The sequence below is a fragment of the Lonchura striata genome, chromosome 8, assembly GCF_046129695.1.
Source record: "Lonchura striata isolate bLonStr1 chromosome 8, bLonStr1.mat, whole genome shotgun sequence".
Taxonomy (NCBI): Eukaryota; Metazoa; Chordata; class Aves; order Passeriformes; family Estrildidae; genus Lonchura; species Lonchura striata.
This window is the reverse complement of record NC_134610.1, coordinates 26330298-26346065: the sequence shown is the minus strand read 5'-3', so window position 1 is coordinate 26346065 and position 15768 is coordinate 26330298. Positions and strand designations below refer to the sequence as shown.

Below are 15768 nucleotides of genomic sequence, written 5' to 3'. Positions count from 1 at the left end.
CAGGATGAGCACACTTTGAAATGGGACCATCCATGAGCTCTGTGACTGAAACAAGAACTCGCCCCAGCAGTCAATGTCCAGACCTCTACACCCCTTCCGTGACCAACCTGCAGAAGTAGTGCTGTGCTTCTCCCATTCAAGGGTGCCGTTGGCTTTGGAACAGACAAGACCCCCAGAAAATCCCAAATAACCCTTACAATGCCACTCAAGCCCTTGTTGATGACAAGGGTCCTTACCACTTTATTGTGCTCCTAAGGTTAGGCTGACTGACGGTGCTGTCATCTATAAATATTGTTGAGCATGAGCTGTATTTTTTCGTAAGCTGCCCAGGAGAAACCTTGTTGGGGGGAAAAAGAAAAAAAAAAAAAAGAAGAAAAGAACTGAAATACATTCAAGAAGAGTGATTCTGTAAGCTTTTGTTTAGCACACTGAATACTTGGCTTTACACCTCAAGTGGTTGCTGCTGCAATGCAAGCTACCCTATAGCCATCTAGTTCCTTTCTGTAAGATAAATTTATAAACCATCCCTTGTAGTACACAACATGGTTTTAGATAATTTACAGCAGAAAAAGCTGGGCTAAAGCAGCAAGTCCTGATTTTCTCAGTTCTCTCCCTTTCCATTCTTGTCAGTTTGTGTCCCAGTCTTCACTCTCTGTGATGTACTCTATTAGATCTCCCTGTGACTCCATAATCACTTTCTCCCTTCTTTGACACCCTACATCTTTACAGTTTCTGGTTATCCAGTTTAACATTGGGGGGTTTGTCATGTTACAGTTTCAAAAAAAAGTAACCTTTTCCTGACATGGCTCCCTTCATACATATCCTGATTAGCATCTGGAATCTGGAAACAGAGTACTGCTATTACCCTTACTTTTACTATTATTACTTAGAGCCAGCAATATGCTCCATCATCCATCCTAATCTTGTTCATTCTGTATTGTAAGAAGTCTTCCAATATAACCCTACCCAGGCATTTTCAGAGAATGCTTTGCACTAGAGATAGGATGTCATAATTGAGGGAGGAATTTTAATCAAACAATTCAAGATTCATTAGTTTTCACCAGAATTTTTTAAAATGCCTTGTCTAAAACTTGAAAGTCTTAAATACAAAAATGTTGATACCCTTCAAAACTCAACAGTTGCCTAGGAATATCTCCCATTCCCACTGAAGTTTGCCAGCAAAAACACTCCAATCACACTTCACCTCACTACTGGCAGACTAAAGCTGGAATTGTAACAAAAAAGAGAGGAAAAAAGGGAAAAGAATGACCCCCACTCTTTGCATAGTCATGCAAAATAAGATACTTCAAATACCATTATCTTACCAGTACTTTATCAGCAGACACTTTTGGTATTTTTAAGCTTTATGTTACTAACTTCCATTCTTACCTTTACTAGCCAATGATTTTTTATCCACTTATTAATGACATTGCATCTTTTTTGTTTTTGCTTTTGTTTTGTAAGTGAAATGCCCAAACCAACTAGTATTTGTGGAAGAAGCTCAGAGCATATTTTCAGATTTTAAAACTAATGGAGTATCACTTGTTTATCATACTGATGATATTTGTTCATTGTTCTCTTTTCACACTGGATACACTTCCTAAAATAAGTCTTGTGGCAATACTCAATCAGCAGTCTTTCAAGACTTGTCATCTCGGCTAGGAAATTAATGCAGTTTTATTTCTGTTTAAAAAAATACAGACAAGTTGGCTTATATTTTCTTTCTGAAACACTTAAAACTGACAACAAAAATTAATCTTTATTATTTTGACATCAGCCATTCTATGCTTTGTGATATTGGACCTGTTTATTGCTTAGAGATGGGTGAAGATAATTCAGTTTTACCTTTCTAAGGAGGATTTGGAACATGTGTAAGACTATATACCTAGAACTACTACAGTTGTTTCCTTGAATTTGTCTTTGGCCCATATCCTAATATTTACACAGAATCCAATTTACTTACATGATTTATATGGTTACTCTTCCTCTTCTCTCGCACTAGAAAGAAGGAAAAAAAACGTGAACTGAAAAGTTTCCCAATTTACATTCAATAAAGTAATTCTAATGACCTAGTTTTCTGAAGTATGGGAGTTTCAAATATTATTTTAGGTATCTGGAAAAGTAGTTGGAGGAAAAAACACCATGTTTTATCAAGCTAGTAAGCTACATGTCTTTCTGTCTACCCACATGTACATTTAGGAACAACTATTTCCCATCACACTAAGGGGAAAAGGTCTCAGCTTTGAAAAGATGCCGTGTATCATGAAAACCAGGATGATTTCAGATAGTTCAAACAGAATGTCCAACATCCAACAGCAAGCAGAAGCAAAACCAGCACACCCTGAGCCTACCAAAGGCACACAAGGAGGAAGTAAGGTGCCCAGCATTTTTTAGGTGTTCTCTCTTCTCCTATTGCAGAAAGTAAAAGGTTATTTCATATACAGGAGATGCTGGCACAAGCTGTGCACCTATTTATCATATAACTGAAACCACGTCATTTGATAATTTTAAACTGTGTTAGTCTTTCAAGAGAGACTGCAAGGTTAAACTTCCAGCTGTGACAGCAGCAATACAACAGCATGTTAGGGAGTGCTGAGAGCTGCATACATGCACAAAGTACACAAATGTGACCAGCATGGACAGGCACATTTCCAAAGTTCTAACTTCAGATCATTACCACTCTTTAGCAGGACACATTCTCCTACATATGTAGAAAAATTGACAATTGGAAAAGAGTATCCACATTTTTTTAGTCTTTCTTCATAAATCAAAACTCAATCCTGATAACATCTCACTGAGAGAGAACTTATGGATATTAATTTTACTAATTCTATGGAAGGTCAACTAAAGAAGAACAAGGAAAATTAGAAAATAAATTATTCTGCCCAACTTTTCCATAAAAATTAACTAATTTAATACAGACTTCAGACAATAGTTTAATAGTTACTACCTCACCTAGAGAAGCCTTTTTCTACATGAACACAAGTCTATGCAATTCAATACATTTTATTTGAAAAATCCAATTAAAAGCAATACTAGCCCCAAGAAGGCTTTTCACCTAGTTTGGGCATTTTCTGCAGCAAGGCTGGAAGGCTGCACAGTGACAGCGTTTGTGAACTCTGTCAGTGTGTGAGCTGCTCCTTCAGCACTGCTCATCTCAGAGGTGTCTGAAATGAGCAGGTCACACCCTCTGGCTATTGAAGACTGACCTTAGAGGCCCAAAAAAAAGAGGTGTTTACATTTCCTTGGTATCATCTTTTCTGGAGAGCCAGCTAGTGCTTGTTCCCACTGCTCACAGATTATCTGAGCACTGCAAAGTTGATACAACTGACAATTCTACCACTTGCCACAAGACTGAATAGCAGGACAGCAACTGACAGACCTGTCAAAATAATTTTCTGTGGCAAAGCTGTGCCAAGTTAAAAGACACACTGCAGCTTTCCATCAACACATCCAACCTCAAGTGCATCACTTTCTTAGAAAAACAGTGCTTCAAACAAGAACCAACTATAAAAGAAACAGCATTTTAAAAATATTATCTTAAACTTTTTTTTGGTTGCAACTTCAAAATATCCTATTATCAGAATTTGACAACAGAATTTTTATATGTGCAATATAGAAATGCCTCCAGTTTCTAACAGCCTTTTGGAATGCACAAGCTATAGTAATTGTTTCAAAATTTAGTTACTATGTAAAAACAGCATCTGCAAAAATTGAAAATTGAGTTACTATGTAAATAAAGGATCTGCAAAGAAATTGAGATTCCCAATACATCTATATAATTAAAACTGGGATTGGAGAATATTTATCCTCTGAAACTATTTAAACATTTTAAAACGACATATGCAAAAGCAACTGGTATAGACTAATGGCTGAGACTTCTTATTTATTAAAGAAGCATAGTTTTTTTCCAACTACAATTCCTTTTAAAACAATTTTTGAAACAGTCCTTGGTTGTTAAAAAACCCACCATTGCTTGAAACTTGAATTACACTAATGAAGAGACCCTTGCTCCTTCAGACTACTAGGATCTGCACTCTGAAATCTGATACTTAAGCTTTTAAAGATCAAGTGATTTTAAGTGTTAAGTAAAATGGTTCACAAACACGTTTCTGTGTAAATACATAAATTACTAATCGCTATGCTTTGAAAGAACTGAAGCACTGTTCTTGAGCAGTTACTTTTGGTTATTTTTCCAATTTTTTCCTGTTTTTTGTTAAATTGGAAAAAACCTTAGCTTACCATCTGTTTGTGACTTGCTCAGGAAAATTGTGCTTGCTCTGGGATGATCAGATGGATTAGATTCCAAGGCTAAATCTGAAATAGGAAGGACAAAAAAAAGGAGATACCTTTAATAAAAGATGATAACTGCAACAATTCCCACCCAGCCTCAAATTGCTCAAGCACAGTGATGGAAACGAGATCAGCGTCACATAGAATGAGTTGTCTCTCTGAAACAGAACTGTACTTTTGCCAAGATTAATAAAAATTTTACATTCTTCCCTCTGAGGAAAAAAAAAATGAACAGGGAGATCTCAAAAAACCCATTTATCTTCAAAAGTCAATCTGTGCCCCTGCATGTTAGGATAGCTGGGTGTGGGGCATGTGCTCAGTAGTAAGCAGAAAGTGAGAACTTTATCAAGAGAATAATAAAAAAAAACATACCAAAGCAACAGAAAATTATCACTGTTGATAATTTTTCTTATCTTTCCGGAACTCTGTAGTCTTTCCCTCTATGCTTTATGTACCAAATACAGCAGGAAACAATCTCTGTGGTCTTACAAAAGAACCTAATAAGTAACATTTACAGTTCTGATAAATATCAAAACATGAAGCTTAACTATGCAGTTCTTTTGGAATTTCAAATAAAACCATGTAAAGCTAAAACTACCAAACGACTGCTTTAATCCTTTGCCACAACAGAGCAGTGATGGCATTAGAAGAGGATATATTGCTCCCTTAGATTAAGATGAAAGTGATCACAAATGTTGGTTGATGAAATTGTGGCCGTCCAGATGAAATTCGGAGCTGCCTTAGCTTTGACAGAAGAAACAGCTTTTCCAAGGAAGTCATGCTGCAGACACAGTGACTTATGTGAACACAAGAACACAATCTAGGGCTGTGATCCTCTAAGTCCTGCAAAGGGCAATTTTGCATCCATTTACAGTTGTCACTCTTATGCCATGCCAGCCATACAAGCACACATATTTGTGCATGAACACTTGCACTTTGCAGTGTTCAATCTGGGACACCAACACAGCTGCCACACCCCTAAAAAGAAACGCCATCTAAGAATTGCCATCAACTTTTAATTAAAAGACCCCATAATCTTTTATGCACTCAACCAACAGAACTCTGCCAAACCACAGGCTGCCTGGGTGCTGAAGTTTTAACTGTGTGAATGTGCTACTGCACCTCCCCACAACCCAGCCACAGCCCCCATGCTCCAGCAAGGGACCGTAACTGCAGAAGTCCCCAGCACTCCGCATTGCCCAGTCCCACTGGTGCACAACACCCTGTCAGACCTCCCGTGCTTTGCAGGGGCTGGGCTTTGCAACACTGCTGACCTCAGTCCAGCCCTCTTGCTCTGGCACCAGTCGAGGATGTGGGCCACATAATTCTCAATCTCTACTGTTTAAGTACAGTAGCCAACATCTGTTTAGGAACACCAAGAGTGTTCAAAAGAGAATTCTCCCCTCCTCTCAAAAAGACCAGTCAGCCATGAAAGCAGACCATCTTATGAAATTTTAAAAAGCTAAATTTCAAAACCAGTATTTCTACTGTCACCTCACTGTGCTCATTCTCAGCACACAGTGAACAGATACCTGAGTTTATTCATACAGCAAAACGTAAAAAGTCCTGGCTTAGATGCCCTAGAGCAGAATTTGCCTTGCAGCTCATACCTCAAGTATTTCTGATACACAGCTGATTCTCTGAAAAAATAAAAACCCCAGCACGCAATAGCTATCATGCCATACTCCCACATTTTAAGTACCACTTGTTGCATCTTAACAAAATAGTATAACTTGTTTAAAACTTGTCCACAAGTCTGACAAGTTTCTAACACAGATTTAACAAAATTATGTTTAAGAGGCAGCATACAGCTTCTAATGCTAGCACTGCATTAACAAACAAACCCAACACAAACAGCGATTCAGAAGCGTGAGTATTTTGCCAGCGTACAAGTGACTGAAGTATCATCAACAGGCCAAACAAGACTGGAATATGCAGACTTAAAATATAGATTATTATCAGCAAGTTATGATGCAAACACAGCAAACAACTCAGAACTTACTTATTTACAGTTCAGCATTAATTTTTAGAATAACTGGGTATGTCAAGTTAGAACGGATCTCAGAGGTCTCCAATTCAACCTCTTGCTGAAAACAGAATCAGCTTTTGGTAGAACATGAGCCTTGAAAACTTCCAATGAGGGTCCACAGAGCCTAGACCACCTTTCCCATTTGGGGGACTAATACCTACAGGCCTATGAGACTCACTATGGAATGGTAGGTAAGAGCTTGTAGGACTGTACAAGTCTTGGGCCATATTTAGGGAAAGGCAGCAAGGAAAACTGGGGAGGAAAAAGCACAGGAAAACTGAATTAAAAGGCAACTGAAGTGAATTAAAAGGCAACTGAAGTCAGTAACTCCTAACACAGGACTCCATGTTTCTCCTGGCTGAATTTCATAGGGTTGGTGTTGGCCCAGTGCTGTCCAGGTCCCTCTGAATAAGCAGCCTCCAGCACATTGACTGTTGGCTGTCATCTGCAATTTGGGCATCCTCCATCACCGCCTCCAGGTCACTGATAAATATTAAACAGGACAGATTTTTTTTTCCCAGGGAAGAGACAGTAGAGGATAACACCCATCCTCCCTCACCTCACTAAAAAATACACTACTATCTTGACGTCCCTATGGTTTTGATTTACTTTGAAACCATGTGACTTGTTAATGCTCAGTTCTTACACTGTTTCTGCCTCTTCTTGTGCTCTGCCAGTCCCATATCCATGCCTCTTACATGTTAGAAATCAGGTCTAGGACTAAAAGCACAAGAATGAACATAACCAACTTTCATCCCAGACAAGCAGTGTCTGCAGTATCTTGTTGTCATTCCACGCAAGAAGATGCACAGCACTGCAGCATGCACTGATGACACAAAAATTGACAAGGCCACATGAGTCAACCCCTGAACCAAGCAGACCCACACATTTAAGGAGAGGAGCAGAACTGAAAGGATCATAGACTTCAGTGGCTCCAGTTCCATAATGGCTCTGCCAGTCACCAGGAGCTTTCTGCTGGATGAAGCCAGGTTTAACAGCACCCATAGCACATTAAACCCACAACACAGATTATACAACCAGAGTTAAGGTACTAATAGTACAAGACACATCATCTCAGTAGGAAATCACATCAGAAATGATCAAAACCAACTGCAGCTGCGTTTGTTATTCCAGGATAACATGGCACAAGCAGACATAGTGTACCTGCTTTGGTCTGGCAAGAGACTGCAAAGAAAGATGCATTTAACAGACCACCTCTCTGTAGTTTTCCCCATATAAGCTGCCAGAGAATTTTAACCATCCTGCCTGTGCCATTTCCCCTGGACAATGTTTTTTTCTAAGCAATGGAAAAAGCAGCCATGTAATTTGCTCGTCCTAAACTGCCAGTGTTGCTCATGAAATAGCAAAAAGCAACAGCAATACGGCTGAAGGAAACATAAAGCAAGAGACAGATAAGGGCATGAGCAGAGGTAAAATTTAATGGGAAACAGCAAAAGGAAAGGCAAAGGAAGAGATAAATCTGTCTGCAAACAATTTGACTCACAACCAAGCGTAACTCCTAATACTTCATCCTGGTAGCATTTATGAGTCCAAAGCCCTGAAGGTAAGGGTAAGCCTTGAGCAGGAGTTGCACTAGAAGTTGTATGACAGAAAACTCAAGCTTCACACTAAGCTAATATAAAAAAACCCAAAAAAAACCCCACAACAAACATGTATGACACAGAATAAACAGGAATAATAGGAATTAAAACACGCAGAAACAAGAATTAAAGAAATGAGAGGAATACAGGATGATATAAAAAGCAAGAAAACAGCCCAGAACATTTTTGTTCTAGAGGCTATTAACTCAATAGAAATCAACACACTTTCTATCAGACACTCACACTTAGTGATAAAGGGGTGAGAAGGGAAGATTCCCACCAGAAATTAGGTCTATGAGAGCAGGACAATATTTCTCTGCATCTCTCAGAGCCATTTACTCATGTGTACTACCAAGCCTGTCAGATCAACCCTGCCTCCAGGTGGAGCAGAGAGAAGGCTGAACTTGCTTCCCTCTGCCACAGATCCCCCTTTGAGGAATCCCTTGCAGCTCGCTTGCACTTCAGACAATCTCAGCCAATCTCAGCACAAACAGTTCCCCACAGGGCAGATCACATCAGCTGTAAAGGCAATCCTCTGCCCTAGCTCAAGGTCTCACATCCTTTCCACAACACAAAACCCACATAAAGACATTACTTTTATCCACGCTGTCTAAGAATGTGTGTAGGTTTTAGGAATTTATAATGCTAGCTACTTATCTACGGTTTACACACCTCCACGGGTGATTTCTAATTATTACAAACACATTTTACACATTGCATCGTGCTACACGTATTATCCTGTGAATAAAGCTGACAGTCAAAGATGACACTAAGTAGCAGCCCTTTGACAATTTCACTACTTCAGAACAATAAACTATTACATCTCCTTTAGCAGTTTTAGCCCCATCCTTTGCTTTGCTAGACAGCAGTAACATTTTGATACAGCACAACTTTAAAGCATTAAATAATACAATAATCTCTTTGCTGTAAATTGAATTTTGTCACTTGCTCAATGACTTACTAGCTGTGACTAATGCTTGAGTTTCCTTTGTATTTCATTACCTTATGCTGTAAAGATACAAGCCACTTAACACTCCCAATAAAGATGTAAAAATTATAACAAATTAGATGATCTAATCTGCCAATCAATTTCAGAAAGTCTGTTATTCCTAACAATAATTTAATATAAAATTATTTCTCCTTCAAATTATGTTACTCTAATTCTTTTCCCAGAACCTTTTAGGAAAGTTACAATTCTGATTTCTGCATTTAACTTGCTCTGTTTATTTGTCCCAGCCACTCCATATGCACTAGAGAGCCTGGCACACATAGGTTAATTTCTATTTGCAACTCTCCTTGTTGAAAGATTGTTAAAAGATGATTTCTAAATATTGTGAATTTACACAATAGACACAACAGAGATATTCTAAAGCTATTTAATAGCTGTCAGTTAATTTTTGTGGCACTACTACAGAAACAGTAATATCATTACCAATACCCAGCACATATCTAAGTACACACTGATGTTTCTGAAGGATGCAGAAATTACTTCAATACACAACAAGCTCTCTTAATTAGAAAGGGATTATTTGCTCTTTTACACCACACTGTAGAGTTGGGCTGGAGAAACTAACTTCAGAAAGCAAAAGTACATACATATATATATATATATATATATATATATATACACACATATATATATATATATAAAATACTGGAGACTACCTAGGGTTTAAGTAATTTGTTATTTTCTGTGGATTAAAAAAACTCAATACCATATTAATACATGTTCTTTAATTTCTCCATACCACTCTGTAAAGCCTCCACAGGACATCCCAACGTGATCCTATTGCACCCTGTTCACAGCCCCTGCTGGGGAAACAGGGCTCAGAGATCTGTTCAACTGCACACAGCACAACACCCACCCTCCCCTTCTGGGACCAAACGGAGCTCAGGAGGCTTCCACACATTTCCTGATGTACATGCCAGGGTTATAACCACTTCCACAGATTTCAGCCAAGGCAGGCTATCAGGAGTGCCCCAAATTCCACAGCAAAAGCAGAACAAGTTAAAACACTAGTAAACAAGATGCCCCTAAGATTTTATCTTTGAATTAGAAGGAAAACAGTAGCTCACAAACTAGAATGCAGAAGTAACTAACATTTTGTTAGGGATGTGTTCCTGTACTGCATTTAACTTAGGACCATTTAAAGGACAAGGAGAAAGAATTAGTTCTATGCTGTCACTTTTTATTCCCCACACTGACCTTCACAGGTAACACAACTCACTATCACCAGAGGTTAAAGTCAAAGTCCACAGCTCTAATTTTCTAACTAATAAGTCAAAACAAGACCAAAACAAAACCTACAAAAAAATCCAAAACCCCTCCCAGCCCCCCAAAAAACAAAACCAAAACCACCAAACCATAAAAAAAAAAATTAGCTATACATTAAAGAGTAATCAAATTTTAGAATCTTAGATCCATGCTGACAACAGCAGGCACAAGGAAACACTCCTCACATGTTCTCTGCCTCACTTCCAAGCCATAGTTCAGAAAGCGGAACAGATGAGTACCAGAAATTCCAGTCTCAGGTTGTGCCTGCAGGTGACCAAAGCAAGACACACTGCAGCGTTTGCTGGTGTCACATGCCACCTGATGGACTGGCACGTGGTACATTTTTCACCTCTTCCAATTGTTCACATTTGCAAATTTCAAATGAAGCCTGGACCTCACCTGCAGTCTGTTCTGTGAAAGAAAAATAACTATCCACGTAACAAAACATGTCCAAGAGCTTTACAGAAAAGCTTGTTTTAGTCTTTGAAATATACTGGCATTCAGCAGTTTATTATTTGAGCCTGACGGACACATTTCATAACAAGCCAGTGTTAGCTTTCATACTGGAAAAAAATCAGCAATGTTTGATTACTGCAATAATATGAGACCCTTTCAGAACTCCAAACAGAGGCAAAGCTGTGCTATACACACACAGCTCATCAAACATTGTAGAACACTACCTGGCTGACAGGGGGATTTTTGTGTAAGCTGTTAAGGTAATCCTGATATTCACACCACCTGCAAGGAAAAGCTTCAATTTTATTCATCTGGTTTTACTACACATTTAAAGAAATAGCACCAAGATTTTTTACATCATTACCATCCTCACTTATCTCTTGAAATCAAAACATTCAGAGTTTTCTTCTGAAAACATTATTTTTCTAATGAGTGAAATAAAAGTGCACATTCAAACTCTAGATGTAATGAAAAAAAAAAAAACAGATGGGTTTAAAAATCTCAACATAAATTTGCTGGCAAGGATCTACAGATGCAAGGTCTGGATTCTTAATGTTTGGTATAATTTCCCTCCTGCTTCCCACAGTAACTTTTTTCTTCTCCCTGTATGTGGAAGAAACATGGCTAGAAATGTTAATTTAATGTGCAATATGAATCTGGGAGGAGTAGGGTTTTGTGTTTTGTTGGCTGTGCAGGAGTTCATTCCCCTGTTAGTCAGCTTTTTGGTATGACCTCACCACAATGATCACACTTGAGAGAACACATACTTCTAGCCACAGAACTTCTGTTGTTCTACATCTACCCTGCAGGTAGGAGGGAAAACAGAAAATCTCCTGAAGAAAGCCAGCAGAGGATAAGGATGCTAGAGTTAAGTCTCACAGAATCAGTTAAAAATGAATTCAGTTTCCTTAGTTCTGTAAGTCTCATCAAACTTCTCTGATTATATATTTCCTTTCAATACCTGTTATGCTGAAAGCCTGAAGAAACACACCAGAAACACAAATCAGTCTCCCTCCACATGAGCTTCATGTACATATGTTCTATACCAACTACTCTTAAAAACATAAGGTTTACTTGCTTGCTGCAAAAGTCTCCAAGACTTCCTGAAGGGAAAAAAAAAGGATAAAGGATTCCTTAGTTGCCAGCAGCATCCAAGCATAAAAAACAGAAATAAAAATACTGCACTGATGAATTTTTTTTTTTCAAATTCCCAATTCTGTAGGTAAATTTCGTTGCTGTTCCTGGGTGACTTTGTGATTCAGTCATTTCCACTGCAGGTACTTCACAGATTGTTTCTAGAGGCCATGGCATCAAGCTTCTTAAGGTAACAACATGGAAGGTGCTTCAGGCTTACAGCAAGTCCAATACTTCATACTTGTCAAGATCACAGACTATCTGCAACCGCTACAAATACCTTTGTAATGAATGTCTAGTCAGTTTTTGGAAAGGGATATTGACAGTTATGGGAACCAAGCCTGAGTCTAAGTTAGGTCAAAAACTCAGTAGCAACAAGGAAAAAAGGAGGGGGAATACTAAGAAAAGGCATCATTTGGTTTTTAGCTCTGGCTTCATGTTTGCCCAGACAACAGTATTTTTCAACCTATGCAGCTACCAATCTTCAAATACAGAGGAACAAAAACCAACAGAAGATGGTTAAGCCTCCCCTGTGGTGAAACTGCTGGCACCAAAAAGCTGATTCTTTGCACCAAACTGTTTTAACTTAACTAACATTTTAACTAGGATTTTAAAAATAATCCAACAACAAACAAATCTCAAACTAAAAAAATAAACCAGGAAAAAACCTCCACCCACATTCCTGAAATAAGATGAAATTATATAAGAGAAACAAATGAGCAGTATGTAGACCTTCTGCAAGGAGGTTTATAGACAAAATATCTGTTCATCTTCAACACTATTTAATAACTGCAGCATGCAGACACCCTGAAGCTTTCAAGTTACTCTAGGCACTAGCCAGGTAAACCTCACTACATCCCTTTTAACTCTCCTCTTCTAAGCTCTCTTCCATTTGCTTTCCCATCTAACCAGTGTGTGACAATCACATTCCAATCAGCTCCTCTCCTGATCCCATTTGCTGTTCCCTCTTATCCCTGACTGACTTTTCCCTTGTCATTCTCCATCTCCAGTTATTCAGGTGAGGGTACGAGGTGGCTTTGTCCCACCACTCCAGCAGGGCAACACTCTTCCCCCTGGTTCAAGGGAATCGCGCAAACCTCTGCTCAAACTTGGTGAACAGCAGCAGTGCAGGGAGATGATTTCAAGTACAAGTGAGAAACATCTAAGCAAGGTCTTGTTCTAGTTTTATCCAAGGATCAAAGAATTTTTCAAGAAGTATATCTATGTTTAAACATAGGGATATAGCAAGAAAGTGCCAGCCATAAGTTCTTCCCCCAAATAACCAGAAAAAAAAATCTCAGGGAAATAAAAAGGAAGCCCAAAATAAAGATTAGCAGACACTCATTTTGGAGGGGAAAACCCAAACAACCAAACAAACCCAAACAAACACCAATCCAATCACCACAGCCCAAATGGCATACTAAGATCAAAGAGCTACAATTACTAAAACTAGATAGGAAAGCCTTTTTGGTCAATGCAAACTGTGTTGAACTGTTGATTTAAGGAACACTTAATGCTCAGCTGAAAAGTCAACTAGCTGCTTTAGATTCATGGCAGACTTTGATATTTAATATTAGCAGTAGGCATCAACGTATTTGGAAGAAACTTCTGTTTTCAAAGTTATATTTATTCCTTGTTTACTTAATCCAACTTGCCTTAGCATATCAAATCACAAATTCAGGCTTATTTCTCGTTTGGAGAAAGTGTGTACCAAACAGGTTATGGCTCAGGATCTTGGGCGCCATAAAATACAAGGTCATGTTTTAAATTCTCTTAGTAGAGGATCTGACAAACCTTTCCTGTTTGAATTAACCTTTGTTGAAACATAAGACTTTCAGTTTTACGGTGTTTTAGCTCCATTCCACCTACCACTGACTTTTTGGTCATACATAAACACCACATCGTAATTTGTCCATTTTAAGTGAGAATTTTCTTGTTTCCTTCTGTTCTAATACAGGCAATCTAAGCAGTGCTATCTGGAAAGTAGTGCCTGTTAAGGAGAAGCTACAGAATAATCCTCACTTAAGAGCACAGACCTGTGGGGAACACATTCCACTTGCTATGGAAGAGCAACACAAAGCTATGAAACAACACAAAACAAAAAATCCAAATCTCTCTTGGAACCTTCTGCATTCCTGATACAACAAAAACATTAAATTTTAGCAAAACAAGTGCAAAAGTACTTAAGACTTTAGAACAACAAACAGCACAGAGGTAGAAATGTAAGGAATGAAGCATCTCCATCCCATTCGGATGCTAGCTCTCTGATATATTTAGCTGTTTTCTTAGAAACTCCTAGAACTGGGCAGCATGGAACAAAAATAGCCAAAATGATCTTGACTTTTTTCCTTGCAGCTTTCTCCTTTCTCCCTGCCAAAGGGTTTAAGAAAAGGGCAGTTAGTAGGTTCTCAGCCTCGCTCCCATTACATATGAAGTTTGCATCTTAGCTAGCCTATGATATTATACAATAATCAGTTACAGAAATACATTTTATCCCCAAAATGAAAGGAATACTTTCTAGTAGTCAAGAGCACAGAAAGGTGCAGGCTCTTTGTATGGTTTGGGTATGCCAACAGCTTTTACATCCTAGAGTTTAAGAGGAATAAGCACAGGTATCTGGTTTATTACAGATTTAGTCTTTCATAGGAGGTATTAAATTAAACAGATAGCTGTCTCGCTTCTAACTTCTTCATAAAGCCTGTAACACTTGATTTCAAACTTCAAAAATAGTGCTTTACATTTTGAAGTTAACTGCTTCAAATCTATCCACAGAGTGCATACATTTTTGCATACAAAAATCAACACAAGGAGTTTTACTTCTAAGACTGACTATCCAGAATTTTATTTTAATAAAGGTATCAAACTTTGATACTTTCTGCACCCCTAGAGAATTGCATCAATCAGAAAACTTCAAATATAATCCATCATTTGCAGCACATCAACTTTGGAGGGCTATAGCGAACCACATATCACTGTAAAAGTGATCTTTAAAATCATCTTAAACGTATACCACTTATGCAGTTCTAATTTTAGGATTACCTCCTGCCTCAAGACTCAAGTTTCTATAGCCACAAAAGTAAAATTTTTGATAGATAGCTAGTATTTTATTCTTGGACTATACACTTTTATTCAGGCTTGCAAATTCTAAAAAAATGAATACTTCTCTACTTCAAGGCCAGTCTTGAAACACAGATGAATTCACAATTAAATCTGTTACTCAGCACAGCTGACATGATCACATAGTAAAGATTCAAACAAATACAACCCTTATTCCTGAGGAGATTTGTTCAGCTTAGGCATTTTTACTTGGCTTATTAGAATCTTTAGAGTTTAGCTCCTCCTCCCGTAATGAGTTGAGAGAGAATTCTGTAATAATCTTCCTGCAAAAATAAAGGTTTATTTCTCCTAGGCAGCAAACATAATTTCTACTACTGCACAGCTGTCTCAGAGGAGCTCCAAGGGGCTGACTGTTCCATGTCATTTCTGGAACAGCTGCACCATATGGTGCTGTGCAGAACCCTGCAAGTTGAACAATTCCATTTTGGAAGGTCTCCTCACACTCTTCTGCAGCGAGTCCGTTAGCAAAAATTTTTTTCTTAAGTTCAAGAAGAGTATGGATTACAGTGATTATTGTTACTGTATGCACCGTACATTAAAGATGTCAGGCAGGCTCTCTCTTTCCAAGCTAATATATTTCGCATAGGTGTGGTTATATTTGCGAATGGGAATAGCAAGATGTTAATTAAACTAAGTTTTAAATATCATGAGGTGCTAGACTGCGCCGTGCGGCTGCAGCAGCACCACGTGAGCGCCCGGGCAGACAGGAGCACCCCGCAGCCGTCCCAAGGCCCGGGAATTCCCGCAGCACAGTCCGCAGCGCTCCCGGCCCCGGAGGAGATGATGCCTTACGGAGCGGGTCTGTGCGGGAGCCGAGCAGCACACGCGTACTTCCCCATCAGTCCAAGGAAAGCAAATGAGGA

The 15768-nt window shown here is 38.6% G+C and overlaps 1 protein-coding gene across 1 annotated transcript in view; it reads right to left on the bottom strand.

Moving 5' to 3' along the window:
- The window catches only part of CCNYL1 (cyclin Y like 1), a 33492-nt gene that overhangs the window by 16745 nt on the left and 979 nt on the right, over positions 1-15768 (bottom strand). The window contains exons 2-4 of the mRNA XM_031505379.2: positions 4243-4317; positions 1964-1998; positions 237-337 (exon numbers count right to left, since the gene is read on the bottom strand). Of these exons, the coding sequence (XP_031361239.1) occupies positions 237-337; positions 1964-1998; positions 4243-4317 (211 nt within the window). The remainder of the gene's footprint in view (positions 1-236; positions 338-1963; positions 1999-4242; positions 4318-15768) is intronic.